The sequence below is a fragment of the Notamacropus eugenii genome, chromosome 1 (genome assembly GCF_028372415.1).
Source record: "Notamacropus eugenii isolate mMacEug1 chromosome 1, mMacEug1.pri_v2, whole genome shotgun sequence".
Classification (NCBI taxonomy): domain Eukaryota; kingdom Metazoa; phylum Chordata; class Mammalia; order Diprotodontia; family Macropodidae; genus Notamacropus; species Notamacropus eugenii.
In genome coordinates, this window is record NC_092872.1 from 3,210,920 (window position 1) to 3,230,236 (window position 19,317).

Here is a 19,317-nt window from a genome sequence, read left to right on the forward strand (position 1 = left end):
TAAAACTGCACACCCTCTGTTTCAACAACAGAGATTTTTTTTAAAAGGGAAAAGGATCTATTTGTACAAAAATACTTATATCAGTTCTTTCTGTGGTGGCAAAAAATCAGAAATTGATGAACTGAGGGAGCAGTTAGGTGGCACAGTGGACAGAACACCGGCTCTGGAGTCAGCAGGACCTAAGCTCAAATCTAGCTTCAGACACTTGCTAGCTGTAATGACCCTGGGCAAGTCATCTTAACTCTGTCTGCCTCAGTTCCTCATCTATAAAATGAGCTGAAGAAAATGGCAAACCAAACAATCTTCTTTGCCAAGAAAATTCCAAATGGAATTACAGAGTTGGACACAACTACAAATGATTCAACAACATTAACTGGGGAATGGCTGTGATATACGATTGTTGCTGTAAGAAATAATAAGCAGAATGATTTCAGAAAAACCTGGAAAGACTTACATGAACTGATACAAAGTGAAATGAGCAGAACCAGGGTTACACAACAACAGTAACACTGTATCAAGTGTAATTGACTTAGCTCTTCTCAACACAACAATGATCCAAGACAATTCCAAAGGACTCATGATGAAAAATGCTATCCACCTCCAGAGAAAGAACTGATGGAGTTGTAATGGTCATTTACATGGGAAGATCTTTCCCATTCATTAATAGGCCCATGTGACCTGCTTAAATCACATGGAAGCCTAAGTTACGTGTGGTGGGAGCAGCTTACTGAACAGGTGGAAGAGGAAGGGTGGAGAAGAACTGGGAGGAAATTGATGAGACAGTCAGGGCAGAGGAGAGAGGACACAGGTAGGCAGGCAGAGTGAGTCTTGTGAGTGTTTGCTTGTGGGAAGGTAGGGGTAGGGAAGGTGTGGGTGGGTGGGGGAGGAGGGGTTGTTAAGGCTCGGGAATGGCTTTGTCCCCAGAAATGCTAATGTGTATTGATTTCTTGGTTAGTAAGATGGATTCGGCTTTCTGGTGTCTGAATAAATGCTTTTCTTCTGCCTTCTATATGGAGAATCCGTTATACTATTGCTATTCAGAACTACGCTAGCATATTCATTGTCACTGTCGGTGCTGTGATTACTGTCTTGGCGATACAGGAGTCTGAACGCGGATCGGAGCATATTATTTTTTTTCACTTTATTTTTCTCATAGTGGGTTTTCTTTTTTGTCTGTGTTTTCCTTTCACAACATAACTAGTGTGAAAATGTGTTTTGCATAATTGCACATGTATAACATATCAAATTGCTTACCACATTAGGGAGGGGTTAAGGAGGGAAAGAGAGAATTTGGAACTCAAAATTTAAAAAAACAAATGTTAAAAAAAAATTTTTACATATAATTGGGAAAAAATAAAATATTCTTTCAAAAAAGTCAATGGTGCAAACTTTTAAAGAACAGGAATGGTTTAAAAGAAAAAATATGAGAAGACACACAATTTACCCTTTACAGAGGTGGGGGCCAAGGGGTGCTCACGAGTATCATACATTACGTGTATTTCAGATTTCATGATTTAATGATCAGTTAGGTTGTTTGTTTTCCCTCCTTTTGTTTTTAATGATAATAATATTGGTTATATTGGATGGCTCTCAGAGGGACAGTGATACTGGGAGAAATTATTAAGGTATCATTAAAAACTTATTTCAAAACAAAACAAAACTAAGTTGGTTAAGTTCCTTTCCATACATATCACAACCTCTGGACCAGAGTTGTCCAGCACATGGTTGGCAGGCCATATGTGGCTCAGCAACACTCTCAAGTGTCGCCTGAACCAGATTAAAATATAATTAGGAAGTATTAGGTGAAATAAAAATACAGTAAAACTTTGAAACTAAGTTAATATATAGCCCTCAAGGATCCTTATGTATGGTTTAGTGGCCTGTTTCTATCTGAGTTTGACACCACTGCTTTAGACAATTCCTCCTTTTCATCATCAGAATTGTATCTCTATATAACTTTGGTGTTTCATTCTTGAGGGCTCCTCATGACTCCTGAGCTGACTTCACCACAAGATCCTACTTCTTCCTACTCTGAATTCTCTGAAATCTGCTCTCCCAAAATATAGAGTGTATGTCAGAAGACTGTTCTTGATTTTCTTCTCTTTCTCTATAACTCTAAAATGGAGCAGGAACTTCCCTCTAAAGTGCTTATCATTTCCACCCCAGCAAACCATTCCTCCCTGGTGAAGAGACTCACATTCAGAACAGAATTTCCCACATCACTTTCTTTCACAACATAACTAATATGGAAATATGTTTTGCATGATTACACATGTATAACTTCTAGCAAATTGCTTACAAGGAGGGAGGGTGAGAATTTGGAATTCAAAATTTTAAAAAATGAATGTAAAAAATTGTTTTTACATGCAAATGGGAAAGAAGTAAAACATTATTTAAAAAAAAAATTCCCACATCTTGAATAATGAGTGGACCAAATAAAAATCATAGAAACTATAATAGAAGAGAATTATCATGAGATGACACACAAAAATACCCAGTATTCAGCTAAAGCACACCTCCCAGGAAGTACTTTATCAATGAGAACATACACGATCAAAACAGAAAAAGAGAGAATCATGAACTGACTACGCAATCACAAAGCCAAAATAAGCAAAAAAGAAGAAACTCAGAAGAGAAATCAACTGAAAAACAATAGAACTGTCTGATAATTGGCAACTGACAATAAAACTATCAGCTAGTTCTCTGAAAAGACAAAAATCAACGAATCTTTAGCTAAGATAACTTTAAAAAGAGAAGAAAACCAATTTACCTCTTTGTTACAAGGGCTTTGTTTTGTTTGTAATATGAGGGGAGAGAGGTGAGAGGGGAAGAAAACGGATTTTTGTTCATTAAAAATAAACCTTAAAAAATTTTTTAATCAAATTACCAAAATAAAAAATGAAATAAAATCACAACAGTGAATAAAAAGAAATATCAGAACATCTTGCATATAATTGTATCCCAGCAGAACTGAAAATTTAAAACAGAGGAGTATCTACAAAAATTCAAAAGGACCAAATTAACAGAAGACAAAGAGAGATTTTTGCATCTCCGGGAAGGAAACTGAAGTAACTACAAAGGAATAATCATTGTATAAACCAGATATTTATAGGAAAATTCTCCCAAGTGTCTAATCACATTCTCAAAAAGTTTTTTTTTTTTAAAAACTCTACCAGACTCCTTTTCTTAGACAACTACAGACCTGCTACCCAAACAAGTCAAGGATAAAGCAAAGGGAACTAGAGGCCAACGTCACTAATGAATATCAATTTAAAAGTTTCAAATAAAATCCTAGCCAAAGTGAAATAAGATCTCTCATGGGTTTCCTTAACTTTTGAAATTATCATGAACATAAAGTAGCTACAGCTTACATACACTCCACCTCTCCCCATCCAGGTCGCTCCTCTTTCTTCCTCAGTGAGTTTATTATACAGTTCACAGTCTTTTTCTCCTGCCCTCATACATGCTGCCCTTCCCTAAAACACTCTAACCACTGAGCTTCACGGCCTGCTCACTTCTTATGAACGAGCTGCATACAGTGATAGTCATGCACTTAAATGTACTCACCTGCTAATTTACTATCTCCACGTTCAAGAATTTCAAAATCCCCTCATCCAGTCATGAGCTGTTTGTTTTTCACATCTCCCTCTACTTTTCTGGCCCCTCAGTTCTCTCTTAGGCCCTCTCCCCTGCACTAGCCGTTAATTCTCTCCTTTTAGCCCCTGGGGAGCCAGTTCAACATTACCATCTTTTCAATCTGCAGCCCCTGATGAAGCCTTGGCCTTGGATCATTCCTGCCATTTGTGTATTAAAGAAAGGCGGAGAAAATCATACAACTGTTCTGACTGGGTCTCTCACAAATTCAAAGTTTTAAAAGCAAATGTTATAAATTGTTTTTACATTTAACTGGCGAAAAATAAAATACCAAACATACACGCATATACAATATATACATACACAAAACTACAAGTTTGTTATACAACTTCAACTAAGTCCTCACTGCTGCTAGGCAAACCTGCTATGCCTCCCCCTCTCCACAGCAGATTTCAGCCATCCTTAAACCATAGCTCTCCCCCCTCTCCCGCCCCATTCTCTTAGCAAAGAACTTGGCCTCATATTTTACAGAAAAAATCAAGGCCATGCACCATGAGCTCTCTTCTCCTCTCTTCATCATCTCATATTACTCAGATATCTTCAGCCACTATTTCCTCCTTATTCATCTCACATGATGAAACAGCTTTGCTCCCAAGACTAACCCATCTATCTGTTTAAAAGACTCCATTCCATCTCATCTTCTTCCAACAGTTTGTCCCCTCTGTCATTCCCACTCTACCACTTATTTTCTTTTTTAAAAAAATATTAATTAAAAAACATTTTAGTTCCAAATTTTCTCCCTCCCTTCAGCTCCTCTCCCAAGCAATATGATGCCCATTATAAATGAGAAATCATGAAAAACATATTTCTGTATTAGCTATGCTGCAAAAAAAAAGAAGAAAAAGAAAGGAGTGAAAAACAATCTGCATTCAGAATTCATCAGTTCTCTGTATCTCTCTCTCTCTAAAAATGGACCACATTTTCATTATTAGTTCTTTTGGAATTGCCTTTCCACTGTGCCAGGCTGCCTTATGGTTCCATAAAGTGGTAACGATATTTTCTAGTCATGTCACCAAGAACTATTTGATTGGGAGCTAGTAGCAATATGAAGCCTGTTTCTTTTGTACTCCTGTATTTCCATGTTAAAAAAAATACTTTGCTGTGATCTCTCATTGTGAATTTTAGAAGAAATCCAACAAGAAATGAAATATCAAGAACTCCCTGGGAATAAAACACCTACTTTTAAATATGCAAAAACAAGAAAGGGCATTCCCCCCTCATTTTCACCAAACCACTCCAGCAAAGACACTGATGGATTGAAGTGTATCAGAAACCCCAAATACTTACCATTCTCATCAAGCAAGTCTTCCTCATCATCCCCATCATTGCCCTCCTCCATTGCCTCCTCTTCCTCCTCCTCCTCCTCCTCCTCTTCCATATCCTCCGGCTCCAAGTCTGGGTCCAAGTCTGGATCACTCCCTGAGATTGACTCGTCTGACATGGCTCCCAATAGTCCTCACTGTGCATTACCTACTCATGGTCTACAGTGGGACAGACCTACAGGGGAAGGAAAGAAAGCAAGAAAAAGCTCAGTATTCCCAGTCCCAGGGCATTACACGCTCTTGATATCCTCCTAATCTAGGAGTAATGGGCCACCAGAATGAGGATTCAGGGAATAGTATTTTCAGTTCCTCTCCTAATTCTTCTTCATCTCAGTGTCTATAGTGTCCTTTTATTTAATTTTGAAAAAGATTTATTGCCTTTTACTTTTCTGTTAATACCTGTGGCCCCAAAATGAAGCCTTTTGTTTTTCTCTGAAAATCCCTTCCTCCAACTGAAACCTTCCCAGTAACAAGCATAAACATTTAAGCAAAGACTGAAGATAGTCACTGTGAGCAACCGTGACTGACAGTGCATTCTGTATTTCACATCCATAATTCCCATCTCTCCACTAAGAGGAAGGAGGTTGGTTTCTTTATCAATTCTCGATGACTGAGATTGTTCAATATAATTCATCAAGATAATACTTTTAGTGTTATCATTTGCATTACTACATTCCTTTATCACCCCCTTTTAAATACCAAGCCTTATACATACATACCATGCCATTTCCTTTTAATGCCCCCGCCCAGCTAAAGTTTTAGTATGTCTATTTGGAAGATTACTCTGAAGTTTGAAAAAAAAAAGAAGAAAACAGTAAAGAGAGAGCTGTCAGGCCAGATTTCCTAAAGAAAAGCTTCCTAGTGTTACTGCTACCCGAACAAGTGTTGCACAAACGATGCCCCTCAGACTTAGCACTCTCAGACTCCATCCTGTACCTGAAAGGTCTTCCCCCAGTTTTTTGGGGTTTTTTTGCCTAAATTCTATTTATTTCAAGTCCTGTCTCCTCCATGAAGCCTAGTCTACTCTAACTGTGACTACCACTCTTGATTTATACCATTGTTGGTATAACTAGACTTCAAGTTCCTTGAGGTCAGGGTAAGCCTCCCCTCATCTTTGTCCCTGCCTTGTACAGTGTTCTATACACAACACGTTACTAAAAAATGTATGTTGATGATGATGATGTTTTGGCTCCTTCCACCAGGTCGCAACACAGAATAGTACTTGGTATTAACAGCACCTGATTACAAGATCTAGAGTTCTCTAGAGCCTTAAGAGAAGGCTAAGAAAGTTACTACTCAGTAAAGATACAGCCGAAAAATGAAAAACATACTTGAGTAACTGGGTCTTCAAATCACAATAACAGCTGCCTGAACATACAGATTGCCTTTCCTTTCTCTTTTCTTTTATTAATCTTTAGTTTTATTGAGGTCATTTTTTTCCTGGCCCAAAACAGTTGAGGTATAGTCCTTTTATAAGGGTATCACTTCCTATCACAACAAATCCAATGTGGTTGAAATATCTGAGGCTCAGATTAAATCTGAAACATAACTTTGGAGTTTCCTTAGGAAAAGACAGAGAAATGAGAACAAGTTAGATGCATCATTTTTGAGTTAAGGAATCATTTTAAGAAAAATAAAGACAAGTTTAGGACCCCTAAGATAGAGATAAAAATAACATAGTAATTACAGATGAGAGTGAATTGCTTGGCCACAAAGATAATTTTATTTAGTTTTTCAAGAGAAGCAAGCATAGGACATCTGTGAAATGATTTGGTAATAAAATATAATAATAATTACTTCCATAATACATCTGTAAAATGCATTTAGGCAAAGAGATAAAAACTCATCTCTAAATACAAATTAACGTTCCAGAGTTACAAACAGATTTTTAAACCTCTTGGCAAGGGTTCTAGCATGTGTTTTGGGGTCCATTTGTGGCTGTCAGAAAAGAAACAAAAAACAAATACTAACAGTTTTGGATGCAGAATCAGCTTCTACAATATTTGTATGATGATAAGAATTTTCTATAAACTGATTCATGTTTGGAACATAATGAATTACTTTGTTTTGTCAGCAATTGCCCCAAGGAAGAGTAAATATTTTGCTTTCAGAGTGACTACGTTGGATGACTGTGGAACAGATGACTGTGGACTAGATTTTAGGTAAAGTTTTAATTAGCCTTTATGTACACGTAATCTGACTAGTGATAAAATTTCCGGAGACATTTTGGTGTGCTGTAACTTCTTTGGGCCTCAGTTTTATCTGTAAAATAGAGAAGACTTGGTTTGGCCTAGAAAATGCTGTTAGGTCCCTACCAGCTTTTAAATTTGATGAACTAAGAAAAGCACGGCTTCTACATACTCCATAAATGACAAAATGTGCTTTCAAAAGTTCCCTAAGCCCAAGACTCCTTTTAGATAGGTGCAAGGAATTTTTTCATATTATTAATAAACATATAATTATCCAGAACATATGAGGCTGCATAAAAGATGAAACAAAAACAAACAAAATGCCTGACAGCCTTTCTCACTAACCTGGTCCTTCACATCTCCACTCTCCACAAGGGAAAACTATCTTTTCTTAAAACAGTAGAAACATCCAAAGCATTAGGCTGAGCCCTGCCTAGCAGAGCTAAGAGAGGTCTTTGGATTCATTCCAACCTTTGCTTCTGTACCTTCCCACTTACATATTCAACTAAAATGATGCCTCCAACTGTTCTCCCTAGGTCAAATGTTAGCAGGGCTGGGGTTTGTAGATGCTGCTTTCTGAGATATCCAAACAATGGGACCATGGGGTTCAGCGGGGAGGGGAAAGGAAGGAAAGAAACATTATAGAATGTCTACTATATGCCAAGAACTATACTATGCACTTTTTACAAATGTCTCATTTGTCTCGTTTCTCAGGTGCTACTGTTATCACCACGTTAGGGTTGAAGAAACGAAAGCAAACAGAGGTTAAGGGACTTGCTCAGGCTCACACCACTACTACATGTCTGAGGTCAGATTTGACTCATTTTCCTAAACTCCAGACCCAGAGCTTTATCCACTGCAGCCCCAAATGCTTCCTTATGTTATTATTATTATTATTATTACAACTACTAATAATATAAACCAAATACCCCTAGTCCTTCTCCTTCTAAGAAAAAAGGTAAAACAAATTAGGGCCTGGTGACCAAGATCTAGACAATCATAGCCTAAAAGACAGAACTCCCCTGCCACTTTCAACTCTCATGTGGCAAAAAATTTCCACTAGTTACCAAGCCAGATACATCCAGTTGTCCCCCACAGAGGATCGTCCATTCAGCTTGAAGAACTAGAAAAGCCATAGTAGACACACCAAACTTTAAAAAGCACCTACGTTTCTTAACAGTTATATGAATCATATCCAACAGGATTACATGCACTAATGGAGCTCACTATTTAAAGAAAAAGACAATGGGTAGGAGAAAAAGAATCAAGAAATGAAAATAAAATAAAATTGAATTGAATTTTAAAAATTAAATTAAGAAAGGGACAGAGATTAAACCTGTAACTCCATTTACTTGAATACCTCTTGATGAGGAACTTCTCCTACTAAAGCAGTTTAAGGGCACTAACGGGGTTAAGTCACTTGTCAATTATTTTTTACTTCACTACACCATGCTGCCTCTCATTTTTTAAAAAACGGGTTACAGTCACATAGTCTTCACCTTTGCTTTATTATTCTTTTCATGTGCAGTGCTATAGTTACTGCGGATATTGTTTTACTAGTTCTATTTCATTCTGAATCAGCTCATACAAATCTTCCTTTATTTCTCTGAATTTCCTCATAATTGCTATCTCTTCTGGACAATAATATTCCAATAAAAATATAAAATACAATGACTACCACAATGCAAATGGTAAGAGCCAGCACAAAAAAGACACAAAAAACACAAAAAACTACAAAGAACGAGCATGCCTCCAAAGAGGAGACGTGAGAAGACACGAAACCTGAACCCTCTGCAGAAGCAAGATAGCCACAAATGTGGTACAATGTCCATATTTTTAGACATTTGCATAAAATCATCAGTTTTATCTGTTTTTCTTCGTTTTTTTGTCTTTAAGAGACATAATTTGTTATATGGGGTGGCTCTCTAGGGGAGGAAAGAGAGATACTGAGGTTATTTTTGGTGTCGTAAGAAAAAAATACATCAATAAAATAATTTTTTAAAATAGATATCTATCAACTATGAAATGACTGGACAAATTATGGGAAAAAGTTCAGAAGTGGTCCTGGATAAGCTGAGCAATATTGATCCTACCCTACCAAGTTAAATTTCATATATCCTGTAAAAAAAAAAAAAAGCTGTAACAGAGATTCATAGTACCATACACAGAGCTCTTTGTCTATTCTTCTATGTACAAGGAAATATCCATTATTGTTTATGTTTGTCAAATTCAAAATAAGAAAAAAAATATTCTAAAATGGATATTTGACCACAATATAACAGGTCATGTCGTTAAAAAAAATTAGAAGAGAATGAAATCAAGTATCTCTAACAACTATGGTTAAAATGTAGTGTTCTTCATCAAAAAACAAGAGATAGAAGAGATCATGAAAGACAAAATAATTTTTTACATAAAATGAAAAAGCTGGGGGCGGAGCCAAGATGGCGTAGTAGAAAGACGCACATACACATAGCTCCGAACCCACAACCCATAGAACAACTACAAAGAAGTAACTCACGGCGAATTCTGCACCCAGAGGCCACAGAACATTGGAGCGAGGGAGATTTCTGTTCCGGAGAGACCTGCAAACCTCTTGTAAAAGGTCCTTCGTGCTGCGGACTGGGCGCCGGGACTGGGAGCTGAGTACAGCCCTGCCGTGGCCGCGGCACCGAGAGGAACAGATCCGAGCGGGCTTCAGGGATGGGATCTCCAGCGGCCGCACAAGTACCTCCACCCACAGGTGACGGGGGTCTGTGAGAGAGTCCCTTTGGCGGGTCGAGGGGGGAGTGGGGTGCCCCCATGGCTCGGGCCCCCTCGGGAGACAGAAGCTGAGGGGCAGCGGCAGACCAGGGCTCTCCAAGCAGGCAGGAGCCTGGATCCATTGTTGAAGGTCTGTGCATAAACTCCCTGAGGGAACTGAGCCTGAGAGGCAGCCCTGCCCTCACCTGAGCATCTGAATTTAATCTCACACTGAATAGCAGCCCTGCCCCCGCCCAAAGCCCTGAGGCTGGAAGCAGCATTTGAATCTCAGACCCCAAACACTGGCTGGGAGGATCAGGAGGTGAGGTGGGTGTGAGGAGAATATTCAGAGGTCAAGTCACTGGCTGGGAAAATGCCCAGAAAAGGGAAAAGAAATAAGACTATAGAAGGTTACTTTCTTGGTGAACAGGCATTTCCTCCCTTCCTTTCTGATGAGGAAGAACAATGCTTACCATCAGGCAAAGACACAGAAATCAAGGCTTCTGTGTCCCAGCCCACTCAATGGGCACAGGCCATGGAAGAGCTCAAAAAGAATTTTGAAAATCAAGTTAGAGAGGTGGAGGAAAAACTGAGAAGAGAAATGAGAGACATGAAGTCAAAGCATGAACAGCAGATCAGCTCCCTGCTAAAGGAGACCCAAAAAAATGTTGAAGAAAATAACACCTTGAAAACTAGCCTAACTCAATTGGCAAAAGAGGTTCAAAAAGCCAATGAGGAGAAGAATGCTTTCAAAAGCAGAATTAGCCAAATGGAAAAGGAGATTCAAAAGCTCACTGAAGAAAATAGTTCTTTCAAAATTAGAATGGAACAGATGGAGGCTAATGACTTTATGAGAAACCAAGAAATCACAAAACAAAACCAAAAGAATGAAAAAATGGAAGATAATGTGAAATATCTCATTGGAAAAACAACTGACCTGGAAAATAGAGCCAGGAGAGACAATTTAAAAATTATGGGCCTACCTGAAAGCTATGATCAGAAAAAGAGCCTAGACATCATCTTTCATGAAATTATCAAGGAAAACTGCCCTGAGATTCTAGAACCAGAGGGCAAAATAAATATTCAAGGAATCCACAGAACACCGCCTGAAAGAGATCCAAAAAGAGAAACTCCTAGGAACATTGTGGCCAAATTCCAGAACTCCCAGGTGAAAGAGAAAATATTGCAAGCAGCTAGAAAGAAACAATTCAAGTATTGTGGAAATACAATCAGGATAACACAAGATCTAGCAGCTTCTACATTAAGGGATCGAAGGGCATGGAATAGGATATTCCAGAAGTCAAAGGAACTAGGACTAAAACCAAGAATCACCTACCCAGCAAAACTGAGTATAATACTTCAGGGGAAAAACTGGTCTTTCAATGAAATAGAGGACTTTCCAGCATTCTTGATGAAAAGACCAGAGCTGAAAAGAAAATTTGACTTTCAAACACAAGAATGAAGAGAAGCATGAAAAAGTAAATAGCGAAGAGAAGTCATAAGGGACTTTACTAAAGTTGAACTGTTTACATTCCTACATGGAAAGACAATATTTGTAACTCTTGAAACTATTCAGTATTTGGGTACTGGGTGGGATTACACACACATACATGCACACGCACACACACACATAGAGACAGAGTGCACAGAGTGAATTGAAGAGGATGGGATCATATCTTAAAAAAATGAAATCAAGCAGTGAGAGAGAAATATATTGGGAGGAGAAAGGGAGAAATGGAATGGGGCAAATTGTCTCTCATAAAAGAGGCAAGCAAAAGACTCATTAGTGGAGGGATAAAGAGGGGAGGTGAGAGAAAAACATGAAGTCTACTCTCATCACATTCCACTAAAGGAAAGAATAAAATGCCTACTCATTTTGGTATGAAAACCTATCTTACAATACAGGAAAGTGGAGGATAAGGGGATAAGCAGAGTGGGGGGGGATGATAGAAGGGAGGGCATGGGGAGGAGAGTGCAATTTGAGGTCAACACTCATGGGGAGGGATAGGATCAAAAGAGAATAGAAGTAATGGGGGACAGGACAGGATGGAGGGAAATATAGTTAGTCCTATACAACACAACTATTATGGAAGTCATTTGCAAAACTACACAGATTTGGCCTATATTGAATTGCTTGCCTTCCAAAGGGAAGGGGTGGAGAGGGAGGGAGCTAAAGAAGTTGGAACTCAAAGTGTTAGGATCAACTGTAATGTTCTTACCACTAGGAAATAAGAAATACAGGTAAAGGGGTATAGAAAGCTATCTGGCCCTACAGGACAAAAGAGAAGACAGAGACAAGGGCAGAGAGGGATGATAGAAGAGAGAGCAGATTGGTCATAGGGGCAATTAGAATGCTTGGCATTTGGGGGGGGGAGGGGAGAAAAGGGGAAAAATTTGTAACCCAAAATTTTGTGAAAATGAATGTTAAAAGCTAAATAAATAAAAAAAAAATCATAAAATGAAAAAGCTTTTGCAAGAAAAAGATCAATGTAGTTAAGAAAAAAAGTGATGCCTACTGGGAAAAAATCTTTACATCAGTATCTCTGAGGGTATGTAGCCAAGATATGTATGTATAAAGACAAATATATAAGATCAAGAGCTATTCCCCAATAGTACAAGGAAATGAACAAATAATTCTCAAAAGAAGTGTAAGTCAACAAATATGAAATGTTTCCTCAAACTCTGATAAGATAAATGCAATCAACACAACCGTAAAGTTTCTCTTCATGCCCGTCAAATAAAGACAACAAAAGATGGAAAAAGTCAATGTTGGAAGGGTTGCAAAAAGGTACACTAATATAATACACTGTTTCAAGAGCTGTAAATTGGTCTAACCATCCAGGAAAGGAATTTGGAATTGTGCTGAAAAAAGTTATGAAAATGTCCATATTCTTTGACCCAAAGACCTTACTGCTAGACATACTCTAATGAGATCAAAGAAAAAGAAAGATTATACATACACCAAAATATTCATAGCAGCACTTTTTTTTATAGCAGCAAATAATCAGAAATAAAGCAATCATCAATTGAGGCACTGCTTAAACAAATTGTGCTATGTGATTATGACGGAATATGATGGCATTCTTAAAAAAATAGAGAAAACAGAGGCAGCAAGGCCAGAAAGAAGCACAGAGAGGTAGGACCGTTTGGAAGACTCCATGTTGAATTTATACTTAGAAAAAGGAAAGCAAGCCGTACATAAAAATCATCGGCAATTTCATATACAATTTTTTTTCTGTTCAACTATATTTTTGGAAATACTCATTTTATTAGATGTGTGTTAAGTAAGTTCAGAATAAAAAAATTTAAATATAATCACTGCATTGAAAGATACAATGACTATCAAGAACTCAGATGCATAGGAAAACTTACATAAAGCAGAACCAGGAAAACATCATGATTACAATGAAGCAAATGAAAAAAAAGAAACTCAAAAATAATTACAATGTCCAAACTTAGCTCCATAGAAGAGTTGAGAAAATGAACCTCATTCCTCTCTCTACTGAGTTGGGGGAGGGTGATACAGAACTTTATATATACTGTTAGACACAGCTAATGTGGTGAATGGTTTTGCTAAACTATTTTTCTCTTTTAATTCTGGTTCGAGGAGATGATTTATAATAAACATGAGGGAAAAGGAGATAGAGTTGGAAATGAAGATGATGTGAAAACAAAATATATCAATAAAAATAAGATTAAAAGATTAAGAATGGGAAAATTCAATTCTGATAGGAATATGAAGGAATAGGCATTCACACTGTTGTTAAGACTATAAGTTGTTTTAGTATTCTTAAAGAGCAAATTGGCAACACAAAGGAAAAGATACAAAGCTGATCAAACCTTCTGAACCAGTTATTCTACCACCTACACTCTAAAAAGAGGGTAGCATAATACAGTATTAAAGACGGGCTTTTAGCTAAGTCTTGAGGGAAGTAAGGGGAGCCAGGAGGTAGAGGTGAAGAAGGAGAACATTCCAGGCACTGGGGAAAGCCAGTAAAGAAGCATGGAGTGGGAGACAGTGTCATGTGTGAGGAACAACAAGGAGGTCAGCATTACTGGACTACAGAAGACTGGGAAGGCATGAAGGCATTAGATTAAGAAGAGCTGTAAAACCTTTATATTTGACCTTGGAGGGAACAAGGAGACAACAGAGTTTGCTGATTGGGCAGGGATGGGGGAGTGACAAGGCAGGGGGACATATGGTCAGACTTATGTTTTGGCAACTGAATGAAGCATGAACTGGAATGGGGAGAAACGAGATAAAAGAGATCAAACAGCAAGCAACTGCAACAGCACAGGTGAGGTGATAACCATCCTATACCAGGGTAGCAGCTGTGTGGATGGAGAGAATGAGGCTTATGGAAAATGTTGTGAAGTTGGAAGGAGTAAGACTTGGCAACAGATTGGACACAAGGAGTGAGTTCTAATAAGGAGTCAAAGATGATTCTGAGGTTATAAATATGGGCAACTGGAAGGATGGTGATATCCTTGACAACAATAGGAAAAGTATAAAAGAGGAAAGCAGGATTTGGGGTGAAAGATAATAAATTCTGGTTTTGGGCAAGTTAGGTTTGAGATGTCTGTAGGACACCCAGTTCCAGGAATCCAACGGGCAACTGATGATGGTGGACTAAAGGTCATCTACACACAACTCCTAGGAGCTGATGAGATTACCAAACAAGACAAAGAAGGAGAAGAGAAAAGGGCCTAGATTTGGAGTCAAATGACCTAGGTTCTAATCCTGCTACTGTCGTTTACTGTCTATGAGACTTTCTCCTAGTAAATTAATCCCTGTGGGTTTTTCCTAGGTGAAATAAGGGTGTTGGATTTCATGAAATTAAAACATCTTTTCCAGCTCTAAATCTACAATCCTAAGATAGATCTACCCAGGCAAAAAACATTCAAAGCTACTTTACGAATTTTTAAATTTTAATTGATAGCTTTTGTTTTTATTGCTTAAGGTGCCCTCTATAGTCTCCCCTCCCACCTACCAAAGAGCTGGTTCATACGAAATTTTTTTTGAAGAAAAAGAAGAAGAGTAAAATTGGCAAAACCAATCATTGAAACCATTTGCAATCTTCTACACCAGTGGACCTCCTCTCTCTGCAAAGGAATGGAAGGATATGTTTCTTGCGTTTCTTCTTTGAAGTCACGCTTGTTTTTGTAATTTTGCAACATTTATTTTCAATTGTTTTGTGATTGTTGTTCTTTCTATTTCCATTTTTGTAGTCTTTGTATGTATTGGTTTTTACCAGTTCATATAAGTTTTTCCATGTTTGTTTGGATGTATTGGTCATTTGCTTTTTCTTATACCACAGTAATATTTCCTTATATTCACGCACCATATTTTGTTTAGCCATTTCCCAATCAATAGATATCTACTTTGTTTCCAGTTCTTTGTCACCACAAAAAGTAAATTTGCTTTATTTCTAATCAGAAGACTTGGCCTCAGTCCATAGGTCCAGTGGCAAGTAAAAGACTGAATAAATTATGGTGTATCAAATGTAATTAAATATGTTTGAACTGTGAAAAAATAAAAAACAAAAAAATGGGATGATTTAAATGAAATGATGCAAAGAAAATAGAATACAGAAAACTGGTTATAATTATGTAAAAACAATGACAGCAGCAAAACTTTATAGTACATAAACAAGATGAGAAGAGATATAGAATTAGTCATTGCCATTAATGAGTTCAAATTAATACTGTTTTCTTTTATCAAAAGGTAAATAATTGTGATTTCTACTTACTTTTTTAGACAAAGTTTATAATAAAAATATTTTCAAAAAGAAAGACCTGAACAATTGCACAACATTAAGTGGCATGTTTTTCATTTGACCTTTGAAAGCTGAGGTTCTTAACTTGGGCTCCATGGACTTGTTCTTTTTAATATTTTGATATCCATATTTTATTAATTTGTTTTCTTTATAAGACTATATATTGTATATGTTTTATAATACTATTTTATTTCATGCATTTGAAAACAGTATTCTGGGAAGGGGTCCATGAGCTTTATTTACCACACAGTCAAAGGGATCCCTGACACAAAAGAGATTAAAAACCCCTGCTGCAGAGGGAGTACTCACATATCAGTGAAAAATCATGTATCCATGCAATTATGAAAGTGGCCTCAATAGAAACAATGACAAAGAACTACTGATAGTTGATATATGCATGCCTCCTGCCACGAAATGTATTCCTGAAAACTCATACTTTAAAAAAGCATTAATAAATCAAATTATCTCAATTTCCCAGTCTGCAAAATAAGTAGCCTGGCCTTGACATACCTCTAAAGTTTTATAGAATTCTCATTAAGGGCAATTTTTCACAAAACAGAATACTTTCTTTTTATATCATATGAACGTTTTAGAACGCGACCAGTTACCCTTAATTTTCTGATCTATAAATATGGATATTCCTGTATTAGGTTTTCTCAAATCAATTCATGCCTGTAGAACACATAGGCCACCTATATGTACATACAGTTTTCTTGTGTCTGACATAAATAGCAGTCCGTCTTAGCTTTGCGAACACTTGGGCACTGATTCAAGCTACTCATTTGTCTATTTATAAACATAAGAACGTACTTTGGGTTCCACTTCCCAAAACCATAAAATGGATGATAATGCTCGGTCACTCACCTTTCTCCCAGGGGTGCTATGAGGATTAATTGATAAGTAATAGTAAAGAGTTGCTAGTTGTAAAGTACTACACAAAGCCAAAGGAATGTTTTCTGTGTTTCCCAAGTGCTATAATAAAGCCTGCCATTTGTTTCAACGCAGCGACTCAATTGTACCTTTACACAATTAAACATACTTTTGCAATTGACTTAACAATAAAATGCTCTGAAGGCTCGAAACTGAGAAGCCAAGTAGCATTTTTTTAAAAATTCACCAAAGGAAGAAAAACCCCAGCTAGACAGAACTTACTTTCAACATTAGGATGTTCTGGGGGGTTTTTTGACGGGGGGGTTTCATCTTAGTAGCAACAGATAATATGAACTGAAAGAAAGCAAACAGGACCAGTGATAACTATTAGTGGGCTAAGCACATCCAAATAAGTATTGATTCCAATCTCGTAAAACATCAGCCATCGATCCCCTCCCCTCCTCCAATTCAATCCCTCGGGCTGTACATTCTACTAACAGTTGTTGTTAACTGGAAAGAATTGAAATCAAGAGGTTCTATTGGTGATTCACAGCCAAACTATGAAGTCATGGGGTGGAGGAGAAGAAAAAGAACAAGCATTTATTAAGCATCTACTGGGTGCCAAGAACTTTGCTAAAAGCGTTTGATTGTTCCAACGACCCTGGGATGATCCCCATTTTACAAATGAGGAAAGCAAGGAAGACAGAGGTGAAGTAAGTTGCCCAGGGTCACACAGTTATTAAGTGTCTCGGGGGATTTGAACTCAGGTCTTAAGTGCTCTATGTGCACTGCAGTGCCCTCTAGCCACCTCAAAGAGATCAACAGAAGAGAAATGGAAATTCAAGCACTCCTAAGATCTAGGCCTATGTCAGGTATTGTAAAAGAGCCATGGTGGGAGGGGAAAACAACAGATTCTCTCCTGCCCATCACTGCACCAAGAATAAACACCCAATAAAAAGTATCTCATTTCAAAGAGTGAATGAGAAGTTTTACCTTGACAGAGTATTTACTAACTAGCTCCACAGTTAATTCGTAGCAAATAATTTTGTAACCTCCATATTAAACAAGAAACAATGGTGGTTGGTTGCTTCCATTTGAATTGTCTTAGGAAGATTCTGAAGATCACCTGGCAGGATAACGTACCAGACACTGAGGTCCTTGCTCAAACTAACCTGCCAAGCATGCAAACCTATGCTTCAGAGAGCGCAACTCTGATGGGCTGGCCACCTTGTTCAAATGCAAAATGTACGCTTGCCAAAAAAACTTATTTTATGGAGAACTCACATGGGACAGGCGAAGGCTGATCCTTCACCTGGAAGATGGTCATATATCTGAGAGTCAGTGTGGCTTCGGAAAGGGCCACGGAACAGTCAATATGGTGCTTGCTGCCTGACAACTCCAGGAGAAATGCCAGGAGCAGAACAGAGGTCTGCACACAGTCTGTAGATCTGACCAAGGCCTTTGACACTGTTAGTCGTGAGAGCTTATGGAAAATTATGTCAAAATCTGGTTGCCCAGAGAAGTTTACCAGCATTCTATGTCAATTCCATGACGGCATGTTTGCCTGGGTTCTGGATAGTGGACAATGCTCTCGTGCCTTCCCAATCACCAATGGAGTGAAACAGGGCTGTGTGCTTGCTCCCATGCTTTTTTTAGCATGATGTTTTCAGCCATGTTGTCAAATGCTTTCAATAAGGATGAACAAGGTGAGCTACCATACTGATGGCAAGTTCTTCGATTTGAAAAGGCTACAAGCCAAGACAAAAGTGGAGGGAGTGCTGGTGCACGATTTTCTGTTTGCAGATAACTGCACACTCAATGCAGCCTCTGAAGCTGAGATGCAACAAAGCATGGATCAATTCTCTGCTGCCTGTGCTAATTTTGGCCTAATAATTAACACCAAGAAAACACAGGTGCTCCTTCAGCCACCACCACACCATCTATATACATGGAACCATCAGTTACAACAAATGGAGAAGTTTTGAATTCAAGAAGAAACAATAGCTTAGGGTCACACCATCAGCCCCTAGGACTCCTGCAGAGAAATGATGCACATTATTCCATGTGTGTGGTCTTACAGCTGGTTTTCCTTCCCTTACCCTCAGTGCATTCCCAGGAGCTTCCTAGAATGGTCTTTGTTGACTAGGGCTCATTTGTGCTCCCCCTGGAAGGGATTCAGGTCTGACTAGTGAAGCCAAGATCAATCGCAGAAAATGATCAACAAACAGACAAAAAATAAAGATACTAGCTTGCCTGCCCTGCTTCCCCACGTAGCTCTGACCCAATTGTGAACATTTTACCAAGGGAAATTATATAATCTATCCAGACCACTGCTATCGCTATTATTTTCTGGCTAGGTTACACAAACCTATTCCCAAGTTCTTTCTCTCACAGACATAAGACTCAGGCTGAACTCATCTAAATTATTAATTAGAAACAAAACATGACATATGAATATAGGTTAAGAGAACTGGGAAAGACAAAAAGAACTTTAATAAAAGCCAAAACAATGAACTGAAAGTGAACTAAGATGATAAAATGAGCTGGCTAGGTGATTATCACTAAGGTTCCTTTCATCTCTAAAAGCTCTAAAATTTAATCAATAAGCATTTATTTAGCACTTACTATGTGCCAGGCACTGTGCTATGCACTAAAGATAGTAAAAAAATGAAAACTATCTATGCTCTCAAGAACTTTACATCCCAGAGAAACAAAATATTTATATATGGCGCATTTGCAAAATAAATGCAAGGTAACTGAGTAGAA

The 19,317-nt window shown here is 38.0% G+C and overlaps 1 protein-coding gene across 5 annotated transcripts in view; it reads right to left on the reverse strand.

The window, feature by feature from the left end:
• Positions 1-19,317, reverse strand: part of RAD54L2 (RAD54 like 2) — a 144,922-nt gene that overhangs the window by 81,489 nt on the left and 44,116 nt on the right. For all 5 annotated transcript variants that reach the window (XM_072650444.1, XM_072650445.1, XM_072650439.1 and 2 more), the window contains exon 2: positions 4,942-5,151. In XM_072650444.1, coding sequence (XP_072506545.1) covers positions 4,942-5,095 — 154 coding nt within the window. In that variant the 5' untranslated portion in view covers positions 5,096-5,151. The remainder of the gene's footprint in view (positions 1-4,941; positions 5,152-19,317) is intronic.